This window comes from Pteropus vampyrus, unplaced genomic scaffold, assembly GCF_000151845.1.
Source record: "Pteropus vampyrus isolate Shadow unplaced genomic scaffold, Pvam_2.0 Scaffold739, whole genome shotgun sequence".
Taxonomy (NCBI): Eukaryota; Metazoa; Chordata; class Mammalia; order Chiroptera; family Pteropodidae; genus Pteropus; species Pteropus vampyrus.
In genome coordinates, this window is record NW_011889520.1 from 107,456 (window position 1) to 133,359 (window position 25,904).

General features: G+C 42.6%; 1 protein-coding gene and 1 pseudogene across 2 annotated transcripts in view; one reads left to right on the forward strand and one right to left on the reverse strand.

The window, feature by feature from the left end:
- TMEM225B (transmembrane protein 225B) overlaps positions 1-25,904 on the reverse strand; it is a 30,647-nt gene that overhangs the window by 4,100 nt on the left and 643 nt on the right. Inside the window, exons 3-10 of one of the 2 annotated variants that reach the window (XM_023526202.1) lie at positions 25,527-25,764; positions 24,762-24,898; positions 10,378-10,568; positions 8,856-8,934; positions 6,214-6,424; positions 4,591-4,737; positions 3,617-3,754; positions 2,235-2,439 (exon numbers count right to left, since the gene is read on the reverse strand). In XM_023526202.1, the coding sequence (XP_023381970.1) occupies positions 2,235-2,439; positions 3,617-3,754; positions 4,591-4,737; positions 6,214-6,424; positions 8,856-8,867 (713 nt within the window). In that variant the 5' untranslated portion in view covers positions 8,868-8,934; positions 10,378-10,568; positions 24,762-24,898; positions 25,527-25,764. The remainder of the gene's footprint in view (positions 1-2,234; positions 2,440-3,616; positions 3,755-4,590; positions 4,738-6,213; positions 6,425-8,855; positions 8,935-10,377; positions 10,569-24,761; positions 24,899-25,526; positions 25,765-25,904) is intronic. The other variant, XM_011385579.2, reaches the window with a different exon arrangement.
- Positions 12,679-12,797, forward strand: LOC111734052 (annotated as a pseudogene).

Consider the following 25,904-nt stretch of genomic DNA (forward strand, 5'->3'; position numbering starts at 1 on the left):
CCAAGGACACTCAATCAGAATGGCAAGAAAAAGAAGCCAAGACTATAATAATAATTTAAGGAGTCTATGGGACACTATTAAGGGTAAAAATATCCATGTCATAGGGGATCCTGAAGAGGGAGAGCAATAAGTTGAATATATATTTGAAGAAATAATGATGGAAAACGTCCCTAACCTGGTGAAGACATAAAACGCCAGGAAGCTCAGAGAATTCCCAAAACCAGGAACACAAAGAGGCCCACATCAAGACACATCATAGTTAAAATGCCAAAGGTTAAATACAAAGAGAGAATCTTAAAAGCAGCAAGAGAAAAGCAGTTAGTTACCTACAAGGGAGCACCCATAAGACTGGCAACCGATTTCTCAAAAGAAACTATGCAGGACATAAGGGCTTGACACAAAATATTCAATGTGATGAAGACCAAGGATCTACAACCAAGAATAATTTATCCAGCAAAGCTATCATTTAGAGTTGAAGGACAGATAGAGCTTCCCAGCCAAAAATAAGCTAAAGGAATTTATCACCACCAAGCCAGTATAACAGGAAATGCTGGAGGGACTTCTTTAAGAAGAAAAACCATGTATCTAAAACAAGAATAAAGAATGGAAATAACTACATTCCTATCAATAAGTACCTCAAATGAAAAAGAATTAAGTGCTCCAACCAAAAGACAGAGTGACTGAATGGATAAGAAAACAAGAGCCCGATGTATGCTTCCTACAAGAAACTCACTTCAGATTAAAAGACAGACACAGACCAAAAGGAAGGGGATGGAAAAAGATATTGCCTCAATGGACCTAGAGGGTATTGCTCTGAATGAAATGGTTCAGATAGAGAAAGACAAATATCACATGAATTCATATATATGTAGAATCTAAAGAACGAAATCAACAACAAAAACAAAAGTGGAAATAAACTGATAGATACAGAGAATATTTAGAGGGCTACTAGATGGGAGGGAGATTGGGGAACAGAAAAAAAAGGCAAAGGGATTAAGAGGTACAAATGGATAATTGCAGAAGAGACATGAAGATGTACAGTGTAGTATGGGGAAGATGGTTAATAATGTAATAAGTATGTAAGTGGGAAGAGGGTACTAGATTTAGTGGGGTGATCACTTTGCGAGTTACGTGGATCTCTGATCACTATGCTATACAACTGAAACTAGTATATTATTGTATGCCAACTATAAGTGAAAAAAAAAACTCATTGAATTGTACAATGTAAATACAAGCAACTAATTGTCTTATATTTCAATACAGACAAAAAAAGAAAAAAAGAAAAGACAAAGTTTGTAAGACAAGATTTTTAAAAATCCAATCATACGCTATTTATAAGACATGTCCAAAACATGAAGATAGAGAAACGTTTAAAGTAAAAGATTAAAAAATATTAGTAAAAGATTTAAAAAAACAGGCAAATACTAACCTAAATAATACAGAAGTAACAATAGTAATATTAGATAAAAACAGATTTTACAACAAGAATTACTAGAAATAAAACATTACTAGGAATAAAAAGGATTATAGCATAATAAGTTCAATTCACTAGTAAAATATAACAAATGTAAACCAAGATTTAAACATAATAAACAAGCTGATCTAATGTTTATAGGTAAAAGGTTGCATTCAATATGAAACGTGAAAACAGACCTCAAACTAGGCAGTAAGCAAATCTCAATCTGAAAATATTAGGATTATATAGACAACAATCTCTCATCAAATTGAAATTAAGTTAAAATCATTAACACAGAGAAACAATTAAAATTCTATGCTTGGAATTTTAAAACTATACTTTAAAATAATGCATGGATTAAAGAATAAATCATAAGAACTAGAAAATATTTGAAATAGAACAATAACAAAAATTACACATCAAAATGGAAGATCCAAGTAAAGCAATTCTTAGAGGGGAATTAAAGCTTTAAATGCCTACTCAGATCTTGATTTAAGAAGTTGGAAAAGGAATAGCAAAATAAATGGAAAAAAGGACAAAAAAATAAGCAAAATACTAAATAAGAATTCCTGAGAAGAGGAAACACAAATAGCCACTAAACATATGAAACGATGTTCAACCTGTTTAATAATCAAGAAAGTGCATATTAATAGCGTGAAATACTATTTTACAACAATTAAACTGGCAAAGTTTTAAAAGTCTGATAATTTCAAATGTTGACAAGGAAGTGAAACAACATGAATTCTTTCACCCTGCCAGTAAGAGTGCAAATTCTCACCATCTCTTGGGAAACCTATTTGGCACCATGTAGAAAACTTGAAAATATGCATAATCTGGATCCAGCAAGTCTAGTACGTGGCATCTTGGAGACCCTCTTGCACATGTGCAGAAGGAGACATACACAAGAAAGTTCACAGTGTTGTTGGTAGTAGAAAAAATAAACTGGAAACCATCCAACATCCATTGACAGGAAAATGAATAAACTGTGGATTAGTTATACAATTAAATACTTAAGGTGGTTAATATAAATAAACCTCAGTTCCTTGCATTAACATGGAGGAATTTCAAGGTTATAATGTTGACCAATATAACAAGTTCCAGAAGAATATGTATATATTCTTTTATACGAAGCTTTAAAGCATGCAAATTAAATAATATATTGTTTATGAATATATATGTATAGTAAATATGATTAGCATAAATTTCAGAATAATTGGTTCTGGAGGGGAGAGAAGAGGATGAGATCAGGAAGAGCCACATGGGTAAGTGAGAGAGACTTCAAAGATACTTTTCTACCATATTTCATTAATTTTGACAAACCAATTTTTTTTCACATTTTAATATCTCTGAAATGAGGATATATCTTACAAGCTACAGCATCTTACAAGGTATAGCATCGTAGAATTATACTTGGTATCAATATTTCTTTCTTAGTGGTATAGGAAATAAGAGTATAACTTACAAACTATGGATTCAATGAAATATGGCTAGTTCTTATAGTATATGGTGGAAATATGTGTGTGGTTTATTTTTATTACTTATATCTTACAGATATAAGTATTCTTTATTATATATATTTATTGTATAGTAAAATCGAGTTAAAATAGATTATAATCATGAGTCAGGTTAACATAGCAAGAAGATTTAGGAGTAGGGACAAAATTAGATGCAATTAAGAACTTAGATGGTGATGGTATATAAAGGGGGTAGGGTGAGGAATAAGATCACAGATTTCAGGATAAAGATAGAGATAGGAATAGAAAGCCTTAGGAGGGAGGATGGTATAAGGAAGAGTATGAAAATTTGGAAGAGTATGGTTCCCAAGTCAAGAAGGATAAGAATGGGAAGGATAACACAGGGGATAGGGTCAAGCTCTAGAGCAGTGCTGTCCAGGAGAACTTTCTGCAAAGGTGGAAATTTCTCTATCTGTACTGTCCAATATGGTAGCCACTAAATGCCTAGTAATGTGGTTACTGAACATTTGGAATGTGTCTCTTGTGACTGAGGCACTGAATTTTTTACCTCATTTCATTTTAATTAATTAAAGTTAGCCACATGTAGCTAGCAACTGCAGTTTTGAAAAGCACAGCTCTAGAGCATCCACAGCTCCTGAATCTAGACAGAGGCCAGGGAGAGGGGCACAAGCCCCTGGACACTCACCAGCCACTATGAACAGAAGGGTGCCTAAGCCCAGGATGTAGTAAGGCCACTGCACGGAGAACTGGGGGGGACTGGGCTTCATCCTCAGACTCTGGATCTCCAGGGCATGCAGCAACAAGGCCAGGAAAGCACAGGCCCCTGCAGGGTCACAGAGAGGCACCCTTGCTCTCCTCCGTGGTTCCTCTTTCACTCTAGCCCTCCTCAGACTTAAACAGACAGAGCCATGTAGCCTATAACCTGTATGGCTCCTGCATGGGGGTTCCTTTCTACTCAGAGCCAGTAAGTTCCATCCCAAATACCTGTCCCACCCTCTTTCCCAACTCATCTCAAAGCCCATGTGCCTCACCTCCCAGGGGCCCCTAAACCAGAAATCCCTTTCCTACGTATCCTCTGTGCCTGTGACCTCAGCTGACTCAGGCTGGGTCCTCTAGGTGTGATGCTTTGGATGAAACTGAACCTGATTTTCCCACTGTGAGCCATCTATCTCCTCCATCTCATAGGAGCCTCCCAGGAGACAGCCTCAGTCAGCGTTTTAAGGTCAAAGGTTCCAAAAGGCAGAAATGATCTCTTTTATTCATTCATCCAAGAAATATTTATATTTCACTTTCATCCAAGAAATATTTATATTTCACTTATATCATATATTTCATTACATTAGAATTCTATGCCAGATTCTATGACAGTCGCTGGGATAATTATGGTAAAAAGGCACCCAGACAAATGACTCCAAGCCTAGGTGGTAAGAGCTGTGCTAGCTGGAAGTGCAGAGTGCCGAAAAGCCCCAAAGGGAAGGAGTTATAAAGTATCCATCCTCACACTGGGCTTGAGAGTGGGATACTAGAGAAGGCAACAGAGGAGACACCTTAAAATCCTCTCTGTCCTGATATCACAGATACCAGCCCCCACCCCTGTCTTTGGACCCTCCCCAAGGTGGAGGCCTGCCTGAGGACAAGGCCTGCCTGCCCGTTTCACACCTGTGAGGAAGCTGATGAAGGCTGACACAAAATTGTGCTTCCGGGTCCTCGGAAAGAGCTGAGACGCAAAGGACACCATCATGAGGGTGGTGAGGAAAGACAAGACGACTGCAGAGAGCAGGAAAACTCGGCCGAGGATGATGTAAACTGCAGGGGAGGGAGAGCAGGCTGGCGCTGGGCACCCTGACCCCAAAGGGCAGAGCCCACAGACCCTGGGCACGGTCCCTGGAGCTCTGCCACCCTCAGGTCCCAACATGTGGCCTGGGACCAAGTTTCTGGTCCTTCCACTTTGTTCCCAGGAATACTCTGGGCCCATTAAGTTCCCCATGACATGGAAGTATACCAAAAAAAAAAAAGATGGACAAATGATGGTTTTAATAAAAAACATAAAATAAAACCCTCATGATAAAATTTGTTACATATGGAAATGTGAAGAATCACATCCGTATTGGTCACACTGAAACGAGTCACAGGTGGTAAATCAGAACTTTGTGAGGTCAAGATGTTCTGAACTCTGTGGGGAACCCCTATTTAATTATCCTGGTTAATAGAATTAATGAAACAGACCAAAATAGCAGAGTCAGAGTCTTGAGAACATGGTGATTTATTCTCCTACTATTGGCATGATTCAAACCCATTTAAAATGAGTTTGTATACACTCCTGAGCATGCAGAGTGAGGCAGCTGGAGGTGGAACAAAGAGACAAAAGTGTTGCAGATTCAGAATTCTAGAATCGACCCTTGGGTTAAACCAGTGCTTTTCAACTAGAGGCAATTTTGCCCCTCACAGGGGATATTTGACAATGTCGAGAGGTCATTTTGGATGTCACAACTAAGAGGCGAGGGTTCTTCTGGTATCTAGTGGGTAGAAGAGAGCAGGGGTGCTACTAACCATCCTAAAAGAAACAGGAGAGACCCCACAACAAAGATTCTCCAACCCAATGTCAGTAGTGCTAAAGTTGAGGAACCCTGAATCAAAAAGCTCACACAGTCTGGCCCATCTTTCCCAAAGTGGCTCCTCTCACCTGTTACCAGGAAATAGCCCCTGGGTCTCCCAGGGTCACTTCTTTTCCAAGACAGACACCATCACAAACTTCCCAAATTCCTTATAAAACATGGTCTCAAGTACCTTCTTGAAAATGTGGTACCCAGGTCTGAGCACATTATCTGCAGAGCTGCCGCCCAGATTTGGACAGGTGTGTGGCCAAGGGGACAAGTGGAGGCTGAAATCCTGCCTGCACTCTAACCGAGCTGCTCCCCCAGCTAGGAGTCATGCCCACCCAGAAGGGTGCTATCTGGATGGGCTAATGGAGGCCAAAAAGTGGAGGAGCCTCACAGAGTAGGGCAGGCTCTTCGCCCTCATCACAGATAGAGCTGCTGCTTCCCCAGAAATAACCTTTGTTGCTGACACATTTGCTCCTGACTCTAGTGGTCAGCCTGACATCATTAACCCCTTCCCAGCCACCTACTTTCCTCTAACACCAAGAGAGTGGAGACTCAGAAAAATGCCCTTATGAGCGTATTAAATTCTGTTCTCTCTGCCCGCAGCCAGTCCTCTGTCACTTCCATTCCCAACACTAGCCCCATTTTCCTCTCCCCAGTCCCCACCTCTGTCCCTCCTTACTGGATAAGGGTCGAGGCTTCCAGCATTTGATATGAAAGCAGTTCTCAAACAGGCCACTGAAAAACACTTCACGGGACTCTTCATTCACAAGGCGTACCCAGAAAGGGAAGATGGCGACTAGGACTATGAGCAAATAACCCAAGGCGGTCAAGGCCGGGGCTATAGCCCATGTGTAGCCCTTCATGTCATCGTCCTCTAAAGTCAGCATCACCTGTGTAAGGGAAATGTGAGGGTGAGAAGTGGGATACCTACTCAAAATTCTCACGTGGCACAAGATAATGCCTGTGAAAATGCTAGCACACACATGAGGTTCAGTAAATGCTGATTTCTTTGCCTTGATAAACGATAGCCTTACAGACCTCTTCAGCTGACCTAAAAAACACATAAACCATTTTCTGTGCGATCTAACTCTCTGTGTGATCCTGGTCACATGGGGTCCATTCTCTGAGCCCATATCTCCACCTCTTTAAAATGAAGAGGTTGGACTAGGCCATCTCCAACCTCTTCCAGTTCTACAGTTCTAACCATTCAATTCTATTAATACCCACCCACTGACCACAGAAGAATCCCTTCATCACCTTCTTTCACAGCTATTTGCCTTTTGAGATTTCAGAATGAGGACCAGGGAAAGATAATAAGACTAGGGTCTGAGTATCCTTACTCAGTGACTGGCCTTCTTGCCTCAGGATCTGGGGTTTAGATTAGGAGGGGTCCACCTGGCCGGGAGGAGCCCTCCACTAAAAAATGAGCAGATCGTATGCACACAGTAAGTTTTACAAATAGTTTTTAGAGTTTCATAGACCCTCCTGAAGCCCTGGGTACCCTCTAGGCCTAGAGGTCAAGGCCCTCAGTTAAGGATCCCTCATATCTTCTCCTTTACCACCATCTGTCATGAAAGACGCCTTCTTTTGAATGAGCCCCTGTGATGTAGAAGAGCTGGTTGGACTTGCCTGTAGAAGCCCTCGACTGTCGTCCCATCTCTATCGTTTGCTAGCTGTATAACTTTGGGGAACTTGCTAAGACTCTCAGGAGCTTGGGTCTACCATTTGGAAAGGGAGGATATAATGCCTGCCCCGTGAGGTCACTTGGAGGATCAAATGAAATACTGCATACTGAAGGGTCAAGCACAGTGCTGGGACTCAAGTGCTTGATTAAAGTTGGCGGCCTTTAGGGGACAGACTTCTCCTAAGTGGGCTGGTGGCCATTTACAACCTAAAGGCAAATTTATTCATCTAGTCTGCTTTCTTTTCTGCCTTTGCCGAGCCTGGCAGCCCTGAGAAATGAGTTTTCCCAAGATGGAGAGGATCAAATGGGGGAAGGAAAGGAGTTGGGTAGGAGTCTGGGGTGCTGCAGGTAGGGCAGGCTTGGTCAGGAGGTGTCCAGATGGCACTGTGATGACCCTGGCCACCTGGTGGTACAGAAGGGAAACATCAGGAGGTGAGAAAGAGACATGACAAGGGAGGTGAGGGCACCCCAAGACAATAACCCTTCTTTCTAAGTCAAGCCCACAGTCAGGCCTGGAGACTCCTGAATAAGCAGGGTTGTACTTGGCAGCACCAAGGATTCAAGCTGTGCATGGTAAGTGCAGAAGACAGGGCCCTCGGAGGGAAGTAGCTGCTCTCTCCTCTCTACACCCTGTGCAAACACCCTTGCTCATGTCCAGGGATTGAGGCCTCTCCACTGTTTTGATGCAGAACCCCCTCACTGCTGGGGGCAAGGAGTATCTTTGAGGCCTTGAGTACTGATCGCTATAGCAGAACAAGCCTAATGGCAGAAGGCGGAGGTATGGGTACCCTCCTACACCGCCCATCCAACTATGCTGTTTATAAATGGGTAGAACACTGCTGCTCTTTGAACGTTGTCAGAGTGCTTTGGAAATGTTCTAATGTGCTTTCTCCTCCTTTCTGTCATTCACCAGATTCTCTTCTTTCAACCTGAAAAATTTGATCCTCCCTGCTCTCCAAAGCTCCTGTTTCAGTCTCCCTTCCATGACTGCAGGCCTGCTGATGAGTCACCTGAACTTCAGGGCCTCAGTTTCCTTCACTTTAAAATGATGAAGTCTGTGGGACCAGAGACTGTAGAGTCCCAGCTCTAAAACTTTCTATATAGTAATCATGGTTACACCTTGACCCCATCCTGTGGTTGGGATGGAATACCCCAGACATTTTTATTTGATGGCCTGTGCCCCATTCTGTCCACCACCACCACCCACCTCCCACACACATACACACAACCTCAACTTGTCTAAAACTGACCTGAGTGTTGTCCCTGTTTCAGTCATTCTCTCCATCACCCAAACTCTAGCCTGGAGCTCATGCTGGCTTCTCCTTTTCTCTCATGCTTCCAACTCAAGAGCCTTCCTCATCTTCTTAGTTTTCCTTTCACAGAGTTCCCTAACCACCCATCCTTTCTGCCCCAACACCTGCCTTGTCTCCCTCTAGTCCTGGAAAATCACAGTCAACCCCAAGCATCTGTAGCCTCCATGCCTGGGTTCCTTCCTTGGGGGTGCCCTCTCTGCTCTTACAGATGTTTTAAGTCCGACTTCTCCTGCAAAACTCAGCTTGGTCCTGGTCCACTCTGCGTAGACCTCCCAGCCACCAGCCATTATCCATTCCCTGCACAAAAATTAACTGTGCACTTACTGGACGTCCCATGCCCAGCTTAGGCCAACGGGGGCTGATTCAGGTATGAAAAAGACAGGAATTCACAGGCTCTTGATAACTACAGGGAAGAGAGACAAATAAACACCTCACATGATACAGTGCTTTCTTCTCCACAGATTGGGGTCACTGTGGGGCCCAGCATACCCCACAGTATTACCTCCTGTCTGCACCCCACCCCCACCCACCATCCTCCACCCCCCACCCTGCTCTCCAGTGAGAAGGACCTTGTTCAGCCTTTCTCCAGGGATAGGGCAGGGTCCTGCATGGAAACAGCCTTTTGTGCTGGGACTGGATGACTATGCCCCAGGGATATGCAGTTTGGGGGATGCACTGATACAGGCTGGACTGAAAGGACCACAGACATTTCAATATAAAAGGGGATTTGTAGATCCCTTAGATGAAAATAGAGAGCCACTGGTTCAGGATCCCACAGTCAATCTGTGCAAATCAGGGACCAAAAAGTCACATGGCTGGCCCCCTACCTCACCAGCCACCACTGGCCAGCAGTTCAGTTCAGTGATTCCCAAATGTGGAATTCTGTGGAACCGTAAATTTTTTCTAATAGATATGTTCATGTGAATGTGTGAGAAAGAGAGAGATAATGAAGGAATATAGTCTAGCCTTTTTTTTTTTTTTTTTTTTTTTTTTTTTTTTTTTTGCTAAGGGCATTCAAAACAAAAAAACTGTCATCTACTATCATTGACTGCTTCAATTATTATTTAAAAAGGACCTACAACACTGGAAAGTAGAAGAGCTGCATACTCCTCTGTGGGGTCTGGGCCGGCATCTGGGAACCACCGGCTCAGGGGAGGGTCCTCAATCGGGTTCCTCTGGGAGAGTCTCCCTGAACCACCCTGCAGCAGCAGCCTGAGGGCAGCCCTGTCACCTCCACAGGACCTGTGCACCCCCCTAGGAACTGTACTGGGGGATGAAAGAGGTGAGCAACATAAAGTACGCCTGGGTTGGAATGGGGACGAGACCGTGAGGGAACTATTCTGGGCTGCGGGCAGGAGCACTATTTCTTCCCAGGGACAACCTTCTTCTGCCCATCCCTTCTGTGGTCCCAAAGAGTGACATTTTCCAGACCCAAAGAAGGGCCCCGACCTGGCTATCCGCCCTCAGGCCACGCCCCGTGGATCCCAACAGGCCCTCGGGTTTTGTTTGGCCCAGGAGTGGCGGGTTGGGGTGTGGGCTTCTCCACACTATCCCCCTTCCGACCCGTGGAGCCACCTCCGCTTGCCCTCTACTGGTCTCCCCTCCCTCCGCCCGGGCACTGTCCAGGTCTCCAGGTCTCCTGGGCAGGGTTTCTCTCCTGGCGGCCCCATGGCTGCGGGGCGAGCCCCCTGTCCCTCGTCCTTCCCTTTGGCCCGCGAGGTTCGGGCTTCCGTTGGTACCGGAGGCCCTGCGCGGTCTGCTTGGTCTCTGGGCAGTCCCTGAGCCCTAGGGCCCCGCGGAGGAGGGCAGGGCTCACCCCTCGGGGACGGCCGCCCCCGCCGCTCACCTGGTATCTGGCTGGGGGAACCTGGCCTCTGGGGCTGGTGTGTAGGGGCCTCGCTCTCCGGTGCGCAGAACCGAGTCGGAATTGGAGCAATCTAGAGTTGGCAGGATCTGAATCGGAATTCGAGCTCTGCCATTACCAGCAGGGTGACCTTAAGTAAGTCACTTCTCTTTCCTGGGTGTCAGTTTTCTCATCTGTGAAAGGGGAATAATAATAGTAACTCCTCCTGTTGGATGGCAGAAAGGATCCAATGAGAAGTGGCTTGAAAAAACGTCACAATCAACCCCACACAGAGAGAGCGGTGCACAAACAGCAGCTTCCACACGGAGCCTGAGAGAAGCTGAGTTTCCTGACCCTTCAGTTCACTCCGCTTCCCCAAGACCCTCGCTTCCAGCCTTTCCCAACCCCCACCCCCGCGCTCTTGTCTCGCGCATGCGCTCTGATCTCCTTCGGGCCTCCCTGCCCCTCACGTTCATTGCCCTTCTCTGCCCTCCCGGAATAAGGCTATCTGCACCTCATAGCACCGGGGCAGGTTTTAAACTTTTACAAGAGAGGGCACTCAATGGAGGCAGGGATAGCTTCCAGCCCAGGTGATCCGGGCGGGGAGCTTGTTTTAGTGGCAATAGCAGCCACACTTGGAGCCAGTTAAATCAGCCTTTCTTGCTCTGAGTCTGCACTCACCAGGAAAATACGTTTAAAATTCGTATTCAAAGGCAACAGGAAGGGATGAGAGTGTATGGACCTCTAATTTATTGAGTCATTTATCATGTGAAAGGCACATGACAGGCCTTGTGCTATTCATATTCTGTCATAAGATTCAGAACCCAATTTGTAAGCCTTCAGGCAAGAGAGCGCCTTTATTGGTTTAGCTGGTGCAGGGCAAAAGTACAGCTAGCGAAGACTGGAGCCAGGTCAGGAAGACCCCTAGACAACTCTTCTCTGCCCTGATCTCAGAAAGATAGCTTTGATCACCTCCACCTAATAGGCTTTCACTCTCCAGGTAGCAAAGGAAATAGTCACCCTCCAGACTCACATCCTCACATTCAGCAACCCTAGAGAAAAAGAAGCTATTCCTCTCCCTATTCCCACCCTACTTGGTTCAAAATTTACCAAGGAAGCATTCAGATTGGCTCAGTTTGGGTCACATGCTCATTCCACTCTGGCCAAAGTTTAGTCGGCTGTGCCTCAGTGGCCAGGCAGATAGGGTCATCTAAATCTCCAGCAATTTGAACCACTTATTTGGAGCAAGGTAGAGAGAACTTTCTTAAAAGAAGAGGGATAGTGTTCTCAGAAGGAGAGAGAAATGATGGCAGACCATGATAGCATTTTCATATACACTCTTATCCATTACTTTTAAATGTCATTACATAGTAAATCCAAAAATGACAGGCATTATTATCCCCACATTGCAGATTAAGAAATTGAGTCTCAGGTTAAGAATTTGCCCAAACAATCATAGATGGTTGCTAAAAGATGATGATCACTAAAAATATTAGGCTATAGAGGAATAGATTCTTTGCATGGTGCTGATCATCCTTGCAAATTTACTAATTGCGAAAGGAAGACATATCTTTACATAGGAGAGATCTTAAATAGTGAACAAAGCACTACTTTGGGTGGAATAATCTGACACCACGTGGCTCTGGAGGTTATACAACATGGAGACTCACCTGTGAGATATTCTTGCCAAAAATGTTTAATCAATCCTCTAAACCTCATTTCAGATTAGAGGAAATACAAAAGTTGAGGAGGTGGTTAAACACCACCACAAGAAAACAGAAAGCAGTTTTGTGGAAAATTCTAAAGGGTAACTTTTTTGACTGTTTTTGACTCCTCCAAAAGTATCATTAAAAAAACAAAAGGTGGAGGAACTGTTATAGATGAAAAGAAAGACATAAAGCCAAATGCAGTATGTGACCTTAGATTTTATTCTGATTTGAAATCAAATAGCTTTCTTGGGGCAATTGGGAAAAATCTAAGTATGGACTATATTTTAGATTAGTTATGGAATTACATTCTTTTTCTTAGGTATGTTAATAGTATTGTGATTATGTAGAATAACCTTACCCTTAAGAGAAGCATACCTTAGTATCTCAGGGTAAAGATTATATCCAAATTTACTTTCAAATGATTCAGAAAAAAAGTATATAGATAAAAAGCAAATATGGAAAAATGTTAAAAATTGTTCATCTAAGTGGAGGCTATGTAAGGTGTTATCATACTATTCTTTCACCTTTTCTGTATATTGAAATCTTTCAGATAAAAAGCTGGAAAAAGAGAACTATATAAGACCACACACACACAGTCTACAGCCATGCTACCCTGAACAAGCCCAATCCCATCTGATCTCAGAAGCTAAGCAAGGTCGGGCCTGCTTAGTACTTGGATGGGAGACCACCTAGGAAGACTAGGTGCTGTAGGCGTAAAAAATAAAAAATAAGGGATTGTAACTTTACAAGGTCCTTGCAATGTGAGGTCAACCAAGGGTTGCCTTGCCTAAAAAAAAAAAAAAGAGAAAAAAAAAAAAAGAAGAAGAACACACACAAAGCCGGAACCTAAATTCAGGTTTATCATTCAGCCACTCAATATGAGTGCTTTCTCTAATGACAGATAGTGTTTGGTGCATACAGTCCCTGCCCTCCTAGAGCTTGCCATCTAGCACAGAAGAGAGGCAAGTGACTAAATCATTTTTTGAAAAGTGTGATCAGTGCATGAAGGAAGTATAGCATGCTATGGGAATTGCAGAGCAAGAACACTTCAGTCCAAGGGAAGACCTGCCAAGGAGGCATCATTTAGATGGAATCTTATCCCCAAAAGAGGACTGCATTGTTCAGGTTTTCACCTGCTCTACGGGCAAGAAATACTGTACATCACATGTGTGTGCACCCACACACAGAACAAGTCTTACCTTTGTTACATGCAATGCACATGGATGTTTTCTATTCCATTCTAGTCCTGCCTGCTTTTTTCTTTTACACTTAGTGCTGGTTGCAATTCGTTACAATAAATTAATTTTATGACCCACTATTGGCTTTTAACCTATAGTCGAAAAATACTGTGTTCATGGACCCAAGCAATTTCAAAATGACTGGGAGGAGTGGCCACAAGAAAGCTGGAAGTCAGTGGTCAGTGGTCAGAGCTGAGATGTGAAGGGTCTTATCAGATTTCATCCTGAGGGCCATGAGGGTCCTTTGAAGGGATTAAAGCTGTCACATTTGAGCACCAGTGCTAAAATTCATCTCCCTCTTCCTATCTCCCCTTTGCCCAAAGACTTCTACCTCTTTAGCCAGTGCATAGAAATGCCTTTCTCCCAGGGGCGTGCAAGGCTATGTATAAGGCATGGCTAAGGACTGCCAGGCCAGCCCCTTCTAGGAGTGGAAATTTTAGATTGTGTGCACAAGTTTAGGTTATAGCCTCCTCTGGAAGCATTTTCATATTTTCCCAGGTCTAGGATAGAGGGACAGGCAAGGGAAGAGGGGATTGCCTTCTGGAAAAGGGAGCTGGGGCTGGAGTCTCTAGAGTTCTGACTTCCCTCAGGCTCTGTGCTTCCTTGGTTCAGAGCACCAAAGTTGCCCTTGATCCTTGATTCTTGAGCCCCAAGTTGCCCAAACTGTAGTTATACTGTGTAACAGAATTGGGAAACGAGCAGACCCCTGCCCCTGTGAATCTCAGCTTACTGCCATTGGGGAATCCACCCAATACCTGGCTTCACCCCCATGCAATAGCCCCCTCCCACTGCTCCTTCCTTCTAGCCAGGACACCCTCTCATTTCACATAGGCCCCTGATGCTCTCTACACTCCAAGTCCTGCCCTCTTAGTAGCTCTCAACGACCAAGCCAGCAGATCTTATGTAGTCTCTGTCCTCTCAGCACCTATGAAATGTTGATATCCTCTATTGTATAGATTCCCAACCTTGGTTGCACATTACCTGAGGACTTACAAAATCCCAATATCCAGGCCATACCCCACAGCAAATACATAGAACCTCTTGAGACCGGGACTGAGGTATCTGTACTTTGAAAGCTCCCCAGGCGATTCCAGTATACAACCTAAGTTGAGAATTCCTGCTCTATTGTGTCTTCTTGCAGCTAGGTGCCATGAGGAAGCAGGGGAATGGGGTCACTATGGGTTCTGGTGACTAAACGTCCTGGTTTGTGCAGGACAGAGCATTTTCAGGATGTGGGACTTTCAATGCTATGACTGAGAAAGTTCTGGCAAATTGTAATAAGTTAGTTGCCCCCGTGTTCACCTGATTGAGCTTTAAGAGCCTGGTGAACTAGTCTGTTCACTAGTGATACTTGTCCCCAAAGAATCAGAGCCCTGCTGCTAGCAAACTTTTTTTTCCCCTTTCCTGGCCTCCACAAACACCTCTGTCCTTGGATCCTGGCATGCAACCCTGCACATTCACCTTGTCCTGGGTGTCATTCCCTGCTATGCTTTCTGTCCATTAGAATCCTGCCCAGCCTTCACAGCCAATTCTTCAAGCCCTGCCTCATCCCCAAAGCTTCTCAGACCCCACAGAAGGGCCTTTTCTACGGTGTAAGAGGGTGGAGAGGAACTCAAGGAGGGTCACATGCCAAGCAGAATATGTGGGCCCAGTAGCTCAGAGTTCAAATCTGACCTCAGAGAGTGTAAGTTCGTACTCAGGACATCCAGATAGCAAGGTGGTCCTTAGAGCCAGGTGACCCTTATTTAATGTCAATAACCACCTATAGGAACGACAGAGGAAGGAAGGTGGAAGAGTGCAGAGAAGAGAGTTGAAACAAATAAGAAGACCTTGGTTTCCAGTAAACAGATGCATTCTGCAGCCATCCACTGAACACCTACAGTGTGCACAGCACCAGACCAGGCATGGAGACTACAGGAGGCATCTTTCAATTCAACTGTCCACAACGTAAATATAATTTTCACCGATGATTTTTAGATAACCACTAATCCAGACTAAGTGGAAGAATATCTGATGTTTTTTTTAGCTCAAAAATAAGCATTTACAACAAATCTAACAATGTACTACCTAGTTGAGGTACTCTGAGAACTTCTTCTAATGATTAAAATATTCATGGTAAATGGGTGCTCAAAGTTTTTTTGTTTATGTATTTATTAAGTATCACACTATTCAACTGCTTTGCAAACTTCTTCCTCAACAATTACGTGGTAGTGAAGCTCTATCTTAAGCTATGGTAGAATTTTTGTTATAAAGGAGTTTGAACAGTAGCTTTTTCTGATAGGAAATCTTGAAACTTATTATTTTCTTTTTAAGTCACTAGGATTCAATCAGAGCAGAGCCAGGATGGACACACACACACACACACACACACACACAGCCCAACTGCTGCTTCAAGCCAGTGAGGTGAGTCACCAGATCAGCAACATCATGTGTGAGCTATAAAATAACTGCTGCTTTTCTTCTGCCCTCCAAATCTCCCAAAAATCTCCTTGGAGCCCACATGAACTGAAGGAATTCTGACAAATGCAATTCAGTCTACCCATGACACATAAAGCCATGATATGTCATACTGAGAAATTATTTGGCTTAGAAAAACTGCACATTTAAGCCACATAAAACAAATAGATTCAGTAGTCTGCAGGACATTGAGGAGCAAAATACTGGCCCAAGAAGACCCAAGAGCAACTTCCATCTAGTTACAACAGAACAGGTGACATAGAAGGAAAGCTATGGGGTTCAAAGTTCACCCTACAACTTTCTTGATCTGAATTTGAATCCAAAATTCCCTGATTCTTTCCTCTCTGGAATGGACCTAACTCATTCCATTTTCAGAGGATGACTATGGACATTTGAAAAGCAAACCATAGAACCTCCCTCTGATGTAGATCTTCAATATCAAATAAAAGTAGTTCTAAGGTTCCACTTTAGTCTTCAGCTTTGCAGTACTGCATTGTGCCTCTTTTGTGCCCCTCTCTGATACACAGGTAGGCTTTTTCCATATCCATCTTTCCTCCAAAGTGAACCTGCTGATTCTGAATAAGGCAGGAACTCAATCTAAAGGTTTTCAGACACTGAACACATCTATGAGATCTATCCACTGCGTGGACTTTCATCACTACACCCAAAGGGTTTCTTCCCAATGCAGGTTCTCTGATATTCAATGGGATCTGAACTCCAACCAAAGGCGTTACCACCTTCATTTCACAGTTTCCCCCTTGTATGAATTCCCAGATGACCAATAAGATATGAACTATACTTGAAAGTTTTCCCACATTTTTTACATTCAGAGGGTTTGATTCCACTGTGAGTTTTCTGATGCTGAATAAGGTGGGAGTTCTGACTAAAGGCCTTCCCGCATTCACTACAATCATAGGGTCTCTCTCCAGTGTGAATCCTATGTTTAATAAGGAGTGAACTCCTACTAAAAGATTTCCCACACTCATTACAATCATAAGGAGCTTCCCTTGTATGGACTCTCTGATGTTCAATGAGGTGTGGGTTACAACTGTAAGTTTTCCCACAGTCATTACATTCATATGGTCTCTCTTTAGTGTGAACTCTCTGATGTTCTATTAGATTTGAGCTCTGACTAAAGGCCTTCCCACATTCAGTATATTCATAGGATTTCTCCCTAGTATGGATTCTCTGATGTCAAATAAGACTTGAGCTCTGACCAAAAGATTTTCCACATTCATTACACACATAAGGCATCTCTGCTGTATGAATTATCTGATGCTAGAGAAGGTGTGAGCTGCGCTGGAAGGTTTTCCCACACTCACTACATTCATAGGGTTTCTCTTCAGTATGTATTCTTTGATGCTGAATAAGGTTTGAACTATGGCCAAAGGCATTTCTACATGACGCTCATAAGGTTTCTCTTGTGTGTGGATTTTTTCATGCTGAATAAGGTATGAGCTCTGATGGAATAGTTTTCCACAAATATTGCACATTTGAGATTTTTCTTCAGTAAGAATTTGTGGCTGTTGGATAACATTTGCCATGTTACTGAAGTTTCGTCAATATTCAAAGGCTCCCTCATGTTTGTTTTGTTCACATCCATCTCCTTCATGTAGTTGTATCCCTACTTCAAGAGTTTTCTCCTTTATAATTAATTGATCCTCAGTCCAGGTCTCACCATCTGACAGAAAATATAAAAAAGGTAAATGTAACAAGAAAAATTCCTAGTGGGAAACAGGATGATCAAAATATTCCAGAAGTATTTGATTCAAAAAGTAAGGAAAATGGCCTTACAATATAGGGAAAAGAGGAATACAAGTTGAGCAGATTTGAAAAAAGTGGTAGAGAAGCTAAAGTTAGGATTCATATATGAAGTAGCCAACCAGACAGATATAGTAGGATTAACAGAAAAGGGAAGCAGAGTTTGAGGGAAGTGTGATATCTCAGATCACAGGATGGGTGATGTTGGGGAATATGTGTGAGGAGGGGCAGGGTCTGAACAGATAAATAGAAGAGAACCTCACTCAAAAGGTTCTATCTACATGGTACCCTGGCTACATGGATTATCTCTGCACTAACAGGTAAGACTCCCTTCATATAATCAGACACCAACACCTTCTTCACTCCTGTTGAGTGTCTCTCTCTACACACAGATGCTCACATGCTTGCTCATGAACACAGACACACTCAGACCTTATATGCAATTGTGAGAAATAGTGCAAATTGGGAGGATTTGATAAAGGCAGGTAGAGAGAGGGAAGAACAGGAAGAAAAGTTCTTTAAAATATGAAGCATAGTACAGAGAAATATTTCCAAATCTATTTCAACTCTAAAAGAATATACAAAACAAATTCTGTACCATAACTGCATCTAAGGGAGATATGATAAAAAAAAAAAAAAAGTCTCCTGTGTACTTTTATACAAATCAGTGTTACTTATTAAATAGGGTTTACTGAAGCTAAAGTTGTTTTGCAGTGATGGTAGAGAAAGCAGGCCCTGTGCTTAGAGGGATCTTTCTGGAAGAAGGTGGTGCTGAGGAACTTCCGATGCAGCATTTCCATCAGCAGTGAAAGCCTAACACATACACAGCCCTGACTTTATTAGGTAATAGTCATTGCCTTCAAGGACTTTAATAATGATTTGTGATATCATCGCAGAACAATAATTATACTTGTTCTCCACCTCCAGATATGCCTTCATCTTCTGTGTGTTCAATTTGGATATCTGGAGAGTTTTTAACGATTTTTTTTCTTGTGATGAGAACATTTAAGACCCACTCTCTTAGCAACTTTCAAATATACAATCTGCTTTGTTAACTATAGTCACCGTGCTGCACATTAAATCCTCACAATTTATTTATCTTATAACTAGAAGTTTCTACCTTTTGACAGCCTTTATCCAAATACCGCACTGTCCCCACCCCCGCCCCCGCCCCCCACCTAGGCAACCACCAATCTGTTCTCTGTATCTACGAGTTTGGATTTTTTAGATTCCACATATCAGTGAGATTATACAGTATTTATCTTTCTCTGTCTATTTCACTTAGTGTAATAGCCTCAAAGTCCATCCACATTGTCATAAATGGCAGGATTTCCTACTATTCATAGCCAAGTAATATTCCATTGTATACATATACCATATTTTCTCTATCCATTCATCCACTTAGGTTGTTTCCATGTCTTGGCCATTATAAATGCTGCAATGAACATGAGAGAGAAGATATTTTTTTAAGATAATGATTTTGTTTCCTTCAGATAAATACCCAAGAGTGGACTTGCTAGATCATATGGTAGTTCTAGTTTTAATTTTTTGAGAAACTTCCATATCATTTTTCATAATAACTATACCAATTTACCACCAACAGTGCACATGGGTTCCCTTTTCTCCACATCCTCACCAACACATTATCTTTTGTCTTCTGGAGACAGCCATTTCTTATAGGTGTGAGTGAATTACTGGTTTAATGTTTTTCCATCCCTTTGCACATGCATTCACCTTATGTGTCAGACAAACTGCAGACTCCTGGAGAGCAGGAACTAGGTCTGATAGGTACCATAATCAACTCAAGTCGTTCATTGATGCCTTAAACAGCAAAATCCAACAGAATTTTGTATGGTTATGGAAACATTCTGCATCTGTGCTAATACAGTACTAGTACAGTAATAGTGACTAATGAGCACTTAAATGTGACTAATGCAACTAAGCTGAACTTTTCATTGTATTTAATTTTAATGAATTTTAGTTAGCCACTTGTGGCTAGTGGCTACCCTACTGGACAGTACAACTCTAGAGCTTTCTAAATCTGCCAAATCTGTCCCACAGGGCTTGGGACACCTAAACTTAGAAGCCCTTCAAAACTGGATTCATTAAATGAGATGAAACACGAGAAAGAGAAGACAACAGAGTCTCCATCAGCTCATCAAACAACCGAAAGAGCAATAGCCAGGGCATGTCTCCATTTGGACTTGAAATACTTCATAATAATTGCCTTCTGTACTTGGCCTAGGCAAATTTAAAATGAAGATTTTTTTCTGTTTTCCTGACAGGCCCCTACCTGTGCTTCCAGTCTCATTCTGATCTTCTCCCCTACACAAAGCCTCTTCTACTTCTGTTGAACCACTCTGTTCATTCTCTACCACAACATGTGCAGACTTAGACATTCTAGAGCAGTGGTCCCCGACCTTTATGGCACCAGGGACCAGTGCTCTTATGAGAACCTAATGCCTGATGATCTGAGGTAGAGCTGAGGTGGTGATGCTAGTGCTGGGGAGTGGCTGCAAATGCAGATGAAGCTTTGCTCACTTGCCCGCTGCTCACCTCCTGCTGAGCAGCCCAGTTCCTAACAGGTCACAGACCGAAGCCCGAAATTTGGGGATCCCTGTTAGAATATGTGCCCAGTTCCTAACAGGTCACAGTCCACAGCCCGAAGTTTGGGGATCCCTGTTAGAAGATGTGCCTTTTCTCTGGCCCATTGCCAGAAATTTGACAGCCTGATGGACATATTCAATAATGTAACTCCTACTGCTTTCAGGCCTCATTCAATATTACCTTGTCCATGAAGCTGAAGGTGATCCTTCTCCTTAGCTCCTGAAATATTTCTCACATTTACAAGTCATATGATACTTCACTCATTCACATTCATTCAATATATTTTACTGAGCACCAGCAACATTCTAGGTACAGTTCCAGGCTCTGAGATACATCGGGGGGCAAAAGAGAGAAAAATCTCCTGCCCTCTTTTTCATTTTAGAAAGGGAGATGAATAATAAACTATGTCAATTCTATATTATTAGAAGGAGATAAAAGTGCTGTAGACGAAAAAAGTAAGGAACAAAGATTAGAGTGCCAAGGGGAGTGCGTGGGCAGAAGGATTGCAATTTTAAATCCCATGGCCCAAAAAGGACTAAGAAAATTACATTTAAGCAAATTTGACGTAGATAAGGGTATCTTAGAAGGAACATTATACACTGAAGAAACAGCAAGCATTCAAGGAGGCAAGTGTGACTGGAGCAGAATGAGCAAAGGAGAGCATAGTAAGAAATGAGATCAGAGATATAAAAAGAGGATCAGAGAGCATAGGACCCTATAGACTATACGAGGTTTGCCATTCACTAAGAAAGACTGGAAGCCACTGGAGTGTTCCGACAAGAAGAAGACAAGAGATGATGTTTCAACAGGTTCAGGCTAGCTGCTATGTTGGGCAAAAGCTGTAGAAAGGCAACAGAAGAGGCGGGACAACCGGCCAGGCGGCTACTGCAATAATCCAGGTGAGAGGTGATGGCAATTTGGACCAATACCATGGCAGAGGAGTTAGTAGGAAGTACTTGGGTTCTAGGGAAAAATGTTGATAGTTGCAACAACAGGATTACTGACTGATGGATACAGGTAAGAGAGAAAGGTTGCTCTCTGGGTTGAGTAGCTGGGGGGGTGGTGTTCCCATCTACTGAGATGGGGAATATTTGTAAACAGCATCTCCATGTGGCTCTCCTACCAGTTCCAAAGCTGCTCTTCCTTCTGGTGTATGAGTATTTGGTATAATATTCTTGAAACTCTCCTGTAGCTTTAATGTTTTTCAGAATGAGAAAAGAAAGGGGCAACAATGATCGGGGACTTCCTTCTTTGCTCCACATCCACTCAGTAAACATACTATTGCTTCTACCTACAACATATTTCTTGATTTTGTCCCTGCCTTCCTGTTCTCACTGTTAACGTCCTAAAGTCAGATCCTAAGCACTTCTCAGCTCCCTAAGCAAATCAGATTCTCTTTCTTGAGATACATCACTCAGCTACTATCCTTCTGTTAAGAAAAGCTAATATACCTCAATATCTCTGCTAAATAAAATCCAAACTCTCTGGCCTGGCATTTATTTTCCACAACCTCACTCCACTCTACCTTTACAGTCTCATCCCCATCACATCTTCTCTGTGCTTGTTAATCTGAACTAATGTCTCCTGAACATTTATGTCCCCAGACATTTCCTTCTCTGCTCACCCTACTCCCTATGCCCAAAGAGCCTCCCTTCCAACTATCAAAATTCTATTCATCCTTCAAGACTCAGCTCAAAGGTAGCCTCCCCTGTGAAATTTATTTTTATTTATTTTTATTTTTTTCTCCTCTTTAATTCCCCCCACTACTTCCACCCCTGACCTATGGATGTTGCTATCTCTTTTTTTTAAGAGCTGGATCTCTGAAGGCAGGGTGTCTCCCTCCATGCGCTCGTTGGGGCATGCACCGGGCCCCGGCGCACCAGAACATAGTTCGTGGCTCCATCTGGGGTGCAAACTCAGGACCTTCTGTGTGTAAAGCAGACAAGCTAACCACTACACATGGAGCCACTCCCTCCCCTGTGAAATTTAACCCTGTTCCAGCCTCCAGCTGGAAGTGGTTTCTTTCCTTGTAATCACTAAAGCCTTTAGTTCCTGCCTCCCTCATGGCATTTCATTAACCAGTGTTTTGGGGCCTCTTCTTAGAAATATTTTTAGTTTTGTGTGTGTGTTCCCTTCAGTTTATATTGAAAAGATTTCTAGAGTAAAATGTCTTCCATTTCTTTTTCTCCAACCCCAGGATTATGGTAAAGAACTCTGCACACATTAGGTGCTTAATAGTGCTCCTGATTATTTCCCAGCAATCCATTAAAAGGAAATTCTACTCCAAGAGAAGAATCTATAAATCACTGAGAGTCCTAACTGACCATTTATAAAAACTCTTCTGGACTGAGATGCAAATGGAATTCAGAGAGATATATCCTTTCATGGTAGGACCCTCTAGAATGCCTCAGCAGACAGGAGCCAGTCTGAGACAGAGCTAGAAAAGCCCAAGAGAAGGGCAGCTCCTTCCTGAAATAACGGGCAAATAAAATGTGTCCCTACAGCCGAAGGTTTAAGAAAAAAGTTTCTTGACTGATCTTCTAATTTAAAGGAAGGGGGAAATCTTTGCAGTTCTTCAAGTAGTTTAACTAAAAGGTATGTGATCCCAAGTACATTTACTTCTAACAGCAGAAGAAATGAACAACAATGCTTCCTGTACTGGGTTAAATAGTGTGCTCCCCGATCCCAGCACCCTCCCCCCGCCCCCGCCCCTGCCCCCACCACCTCCGCCCGCCCCCCTCCACCGCCTCCAAAAAAATAAAAAAGTTCATGGCTGCCTGGAACCTCAGAACGTGACTTTATTTGGAAACAGGGTCTTTGCAGAAGCAAGTTAAAATGAGGTCATAATGGATATGGGTGGGTCCTAAATCCCGTGACTGATATATTTATAAGATAAAAGAGAAGATTCAGACACAGACATGCACAGGGAAGGCCTGGAGAAAGAGACTGAAATTAGGCAGCTACAAGCCAAGGATTACTGGGAGCTACCAGAAGCTAAGAACAATCAAGGAAGTATTCTTCCCTAGAGCCCTCAGAGGGAACTTGGCCCTCATGGACTTCCAGCCTCCACAATGGTGACAGAATACAGTTTGGTTGTTTTAAGTCATACAGTTATGGTAATTTGTTACAGCAGCCCTAGGAAATTAATATACTTCTTATTTGATTTTACCAATCAACAAATATATGTACCACATACTGTGTGTAAGACACTGGTAGAGGTATTATAATGGATATATATGACCAAAGTGCTCCAAAGCACGAAATCAGGAATGACAATACTTACCTACGTGAGTTGGGTATGGAATCCTCAAATAATGACATTGAGCTTGGTCTTGAACTATGACCAGGACCAACAAGGTAGAGTATTCCAGGCAAAAATAACAGTATATGATAAGGCTCAGAAACCTAAAAGGGGATACTAAATTTAAGCTGTATTTAAAAAATTTTTCAGTGTGACTGAAATGTATGCTCTGTGTGGGCAGAAAGCAGAAGATATGGCAGAAAAATAGAGCAGAGCCAGATAATGAAGAGACATATAAGCCACACTCAGGATTTTGGACTTTATCCTATAGGCAGAGAAGAGTATGATCAGATTCGTTTCCAGGGACATTTATCCTGGCAGCAGTATGGAGGAGAGGCTAGAGTGGGGGAAATAACCAAAGCATAGGGATGTGTCATCAACCCAGAAAAAATATACTGGGCCTAAAATAAGGAAGTAGCAGTGATAGACAACAGAATCAGGTCTTTCTGAAGAAAAAGTGATAGGATTTGGTGACTGAATATGAAGGGAAGGCAAATAGTAGAGGATGATTCCAAGTTTTCTGGCTTGGGAAAGCCAGTTACTAAAATTAACCAAGGTAGTTATTAGAAGGTAAGGTCTGGGTGAAGGGTGGCGTAAAGGGATGAGCTCAGGAGAACATCTACTATTCAGGAGTCAGCTGGAAGCAAAAGCAGCATATAGTGGTAATTAAAGTCATGGAAGGGGATAGAATTGCCCACAGGAGTAAGAAGAGGAGAGGGTTGAGAACAGTCTTGGGGAAAATCAATGTTTAAGGAACAGGTGGAGAAACAGGAGTGGGAAAAGCCCTGAGAAGGCAAGAGGCAGACCAGGAAAAAATGGTCTTCCAAAACCAAAGAACAAGTTATAAGGAAGAGTGATCACATAAACAAAAAATACTAAGGTGTCAAAAGAATTAGGGCTGAAAAAAATGTATCCAGTGGATTCATTAGTTAAACCACTGGCAACTTAATATAACCAGTTGTGATGGCGTAGAAACAGTGCCCTGTGTTGAGAACTGAATGGCAATTACAAAGATATTAGCAACTGGTGAAGATTTTTTTTTAAAAGGTATGATAGTGAAGGCAATTTTACCAACTTCCCTCTACTGTTCAGTCACCAAATCCTGCAAGTTTCCAGGTAAGTGTCTGTTTCCTTATTCACAGCCCTGATCTATTTCAGAAGCTTCAGGGAAGAGGCTATTCTGCACTGAGTCTTAAGCATGGGACTTTGAGATGCGTGGGGTATAGATAGGCAGAGAATGTAGGAAGCAGCAGTGTATATGAGTAAAAGGGCACAAATGCACAACAGTGGGTAGCACAGTGTCTTCTGCATTACCTGTACAGGCAGACCACTCTTGCTGGGTTTGCCTTGAGAAACAGCGATAAGACTTTAAAGTTGGGTTGTGGCCACACTGCAGAGGATCCTGAATGCCAGGTTATGAAGTATGGACTAAATCCAGTGGGCACTGTGAACTAACATGAATAAATGACTATTTTAGGAAGGTGAATACAGGGACTGGCCTCTTATAAAGACTAGCAGCAAGGAGTTTGCGGTAAGGGCCTATCCTGTCTTCTCTCCTCTAAAACCTTCTTTCTTACCCTAAATTCTTCCAAAGCCAAACTCATGATTTTCTAAGGCTTCCTGGGCTAATACTCAGTTCACAGAGATCTCCTCTTATGAACTTATACACTGTTTTTTGTCCCATAGCTTCTAATACTTAACTATTTCAACTCAATTCTAAGCTCATGGGTGAGTAGAGGTTAGCTTTCCTTGCAATTTGTCTCGAAACCTCATAACTCAATAAATACTGTCGAGTTAAAAAATTACCCTGAAAACATCATTAGAAGGCTAAATTTGTAAAAGAAAATCTCCCCAAACACAAGCCATCTCAAAGTCCATGATCTGGAGTATCTAAGCCTTTGTCCCAATTCAATAATCCAAGTCCATTTTTTTTTTAATGGCCAGACATGCCAGATAATGGTGAGATGGAAGGTTGAAATAAAAATGTGGATACTTATAGTTTAACCTCATTTTCCAACAGCAAATGTGGCTGGCTTGTCTACTGTACTCCACAGGCAAGGCACCACAGGCAATTTATACCTTGGGTGGAAAACGTCTCTTCCCTAATGATGAAGGAGAGCTTGGGTAAAGTGAGGAGAGGAGTCCACTCTTTTCCTGCTACTTGGGGTATGAGACTTTGCTGGGTTCATTCATTTATTTATTCACTGACATTCACTGAGCTTCTCCAAAGGCCAAACAAGTTAGCAGGTACTGGAATGACAGCTCCTCAAGACTTAGTGCTAAGATAGTGCTCCTGCAGGTTTGCTCCACATGGTCTCTAGAAAACATTAGCTAAAGGCTTTATTTACATGCAGTAGAACGTTAGATAATAGTAATTTTTAAAAAATCAGTACTCTTGTGCCAGGACAATTCTAAGTGTAAGGTAAATCGTGTCCATCTGATCTCAGGCCCCGGTTA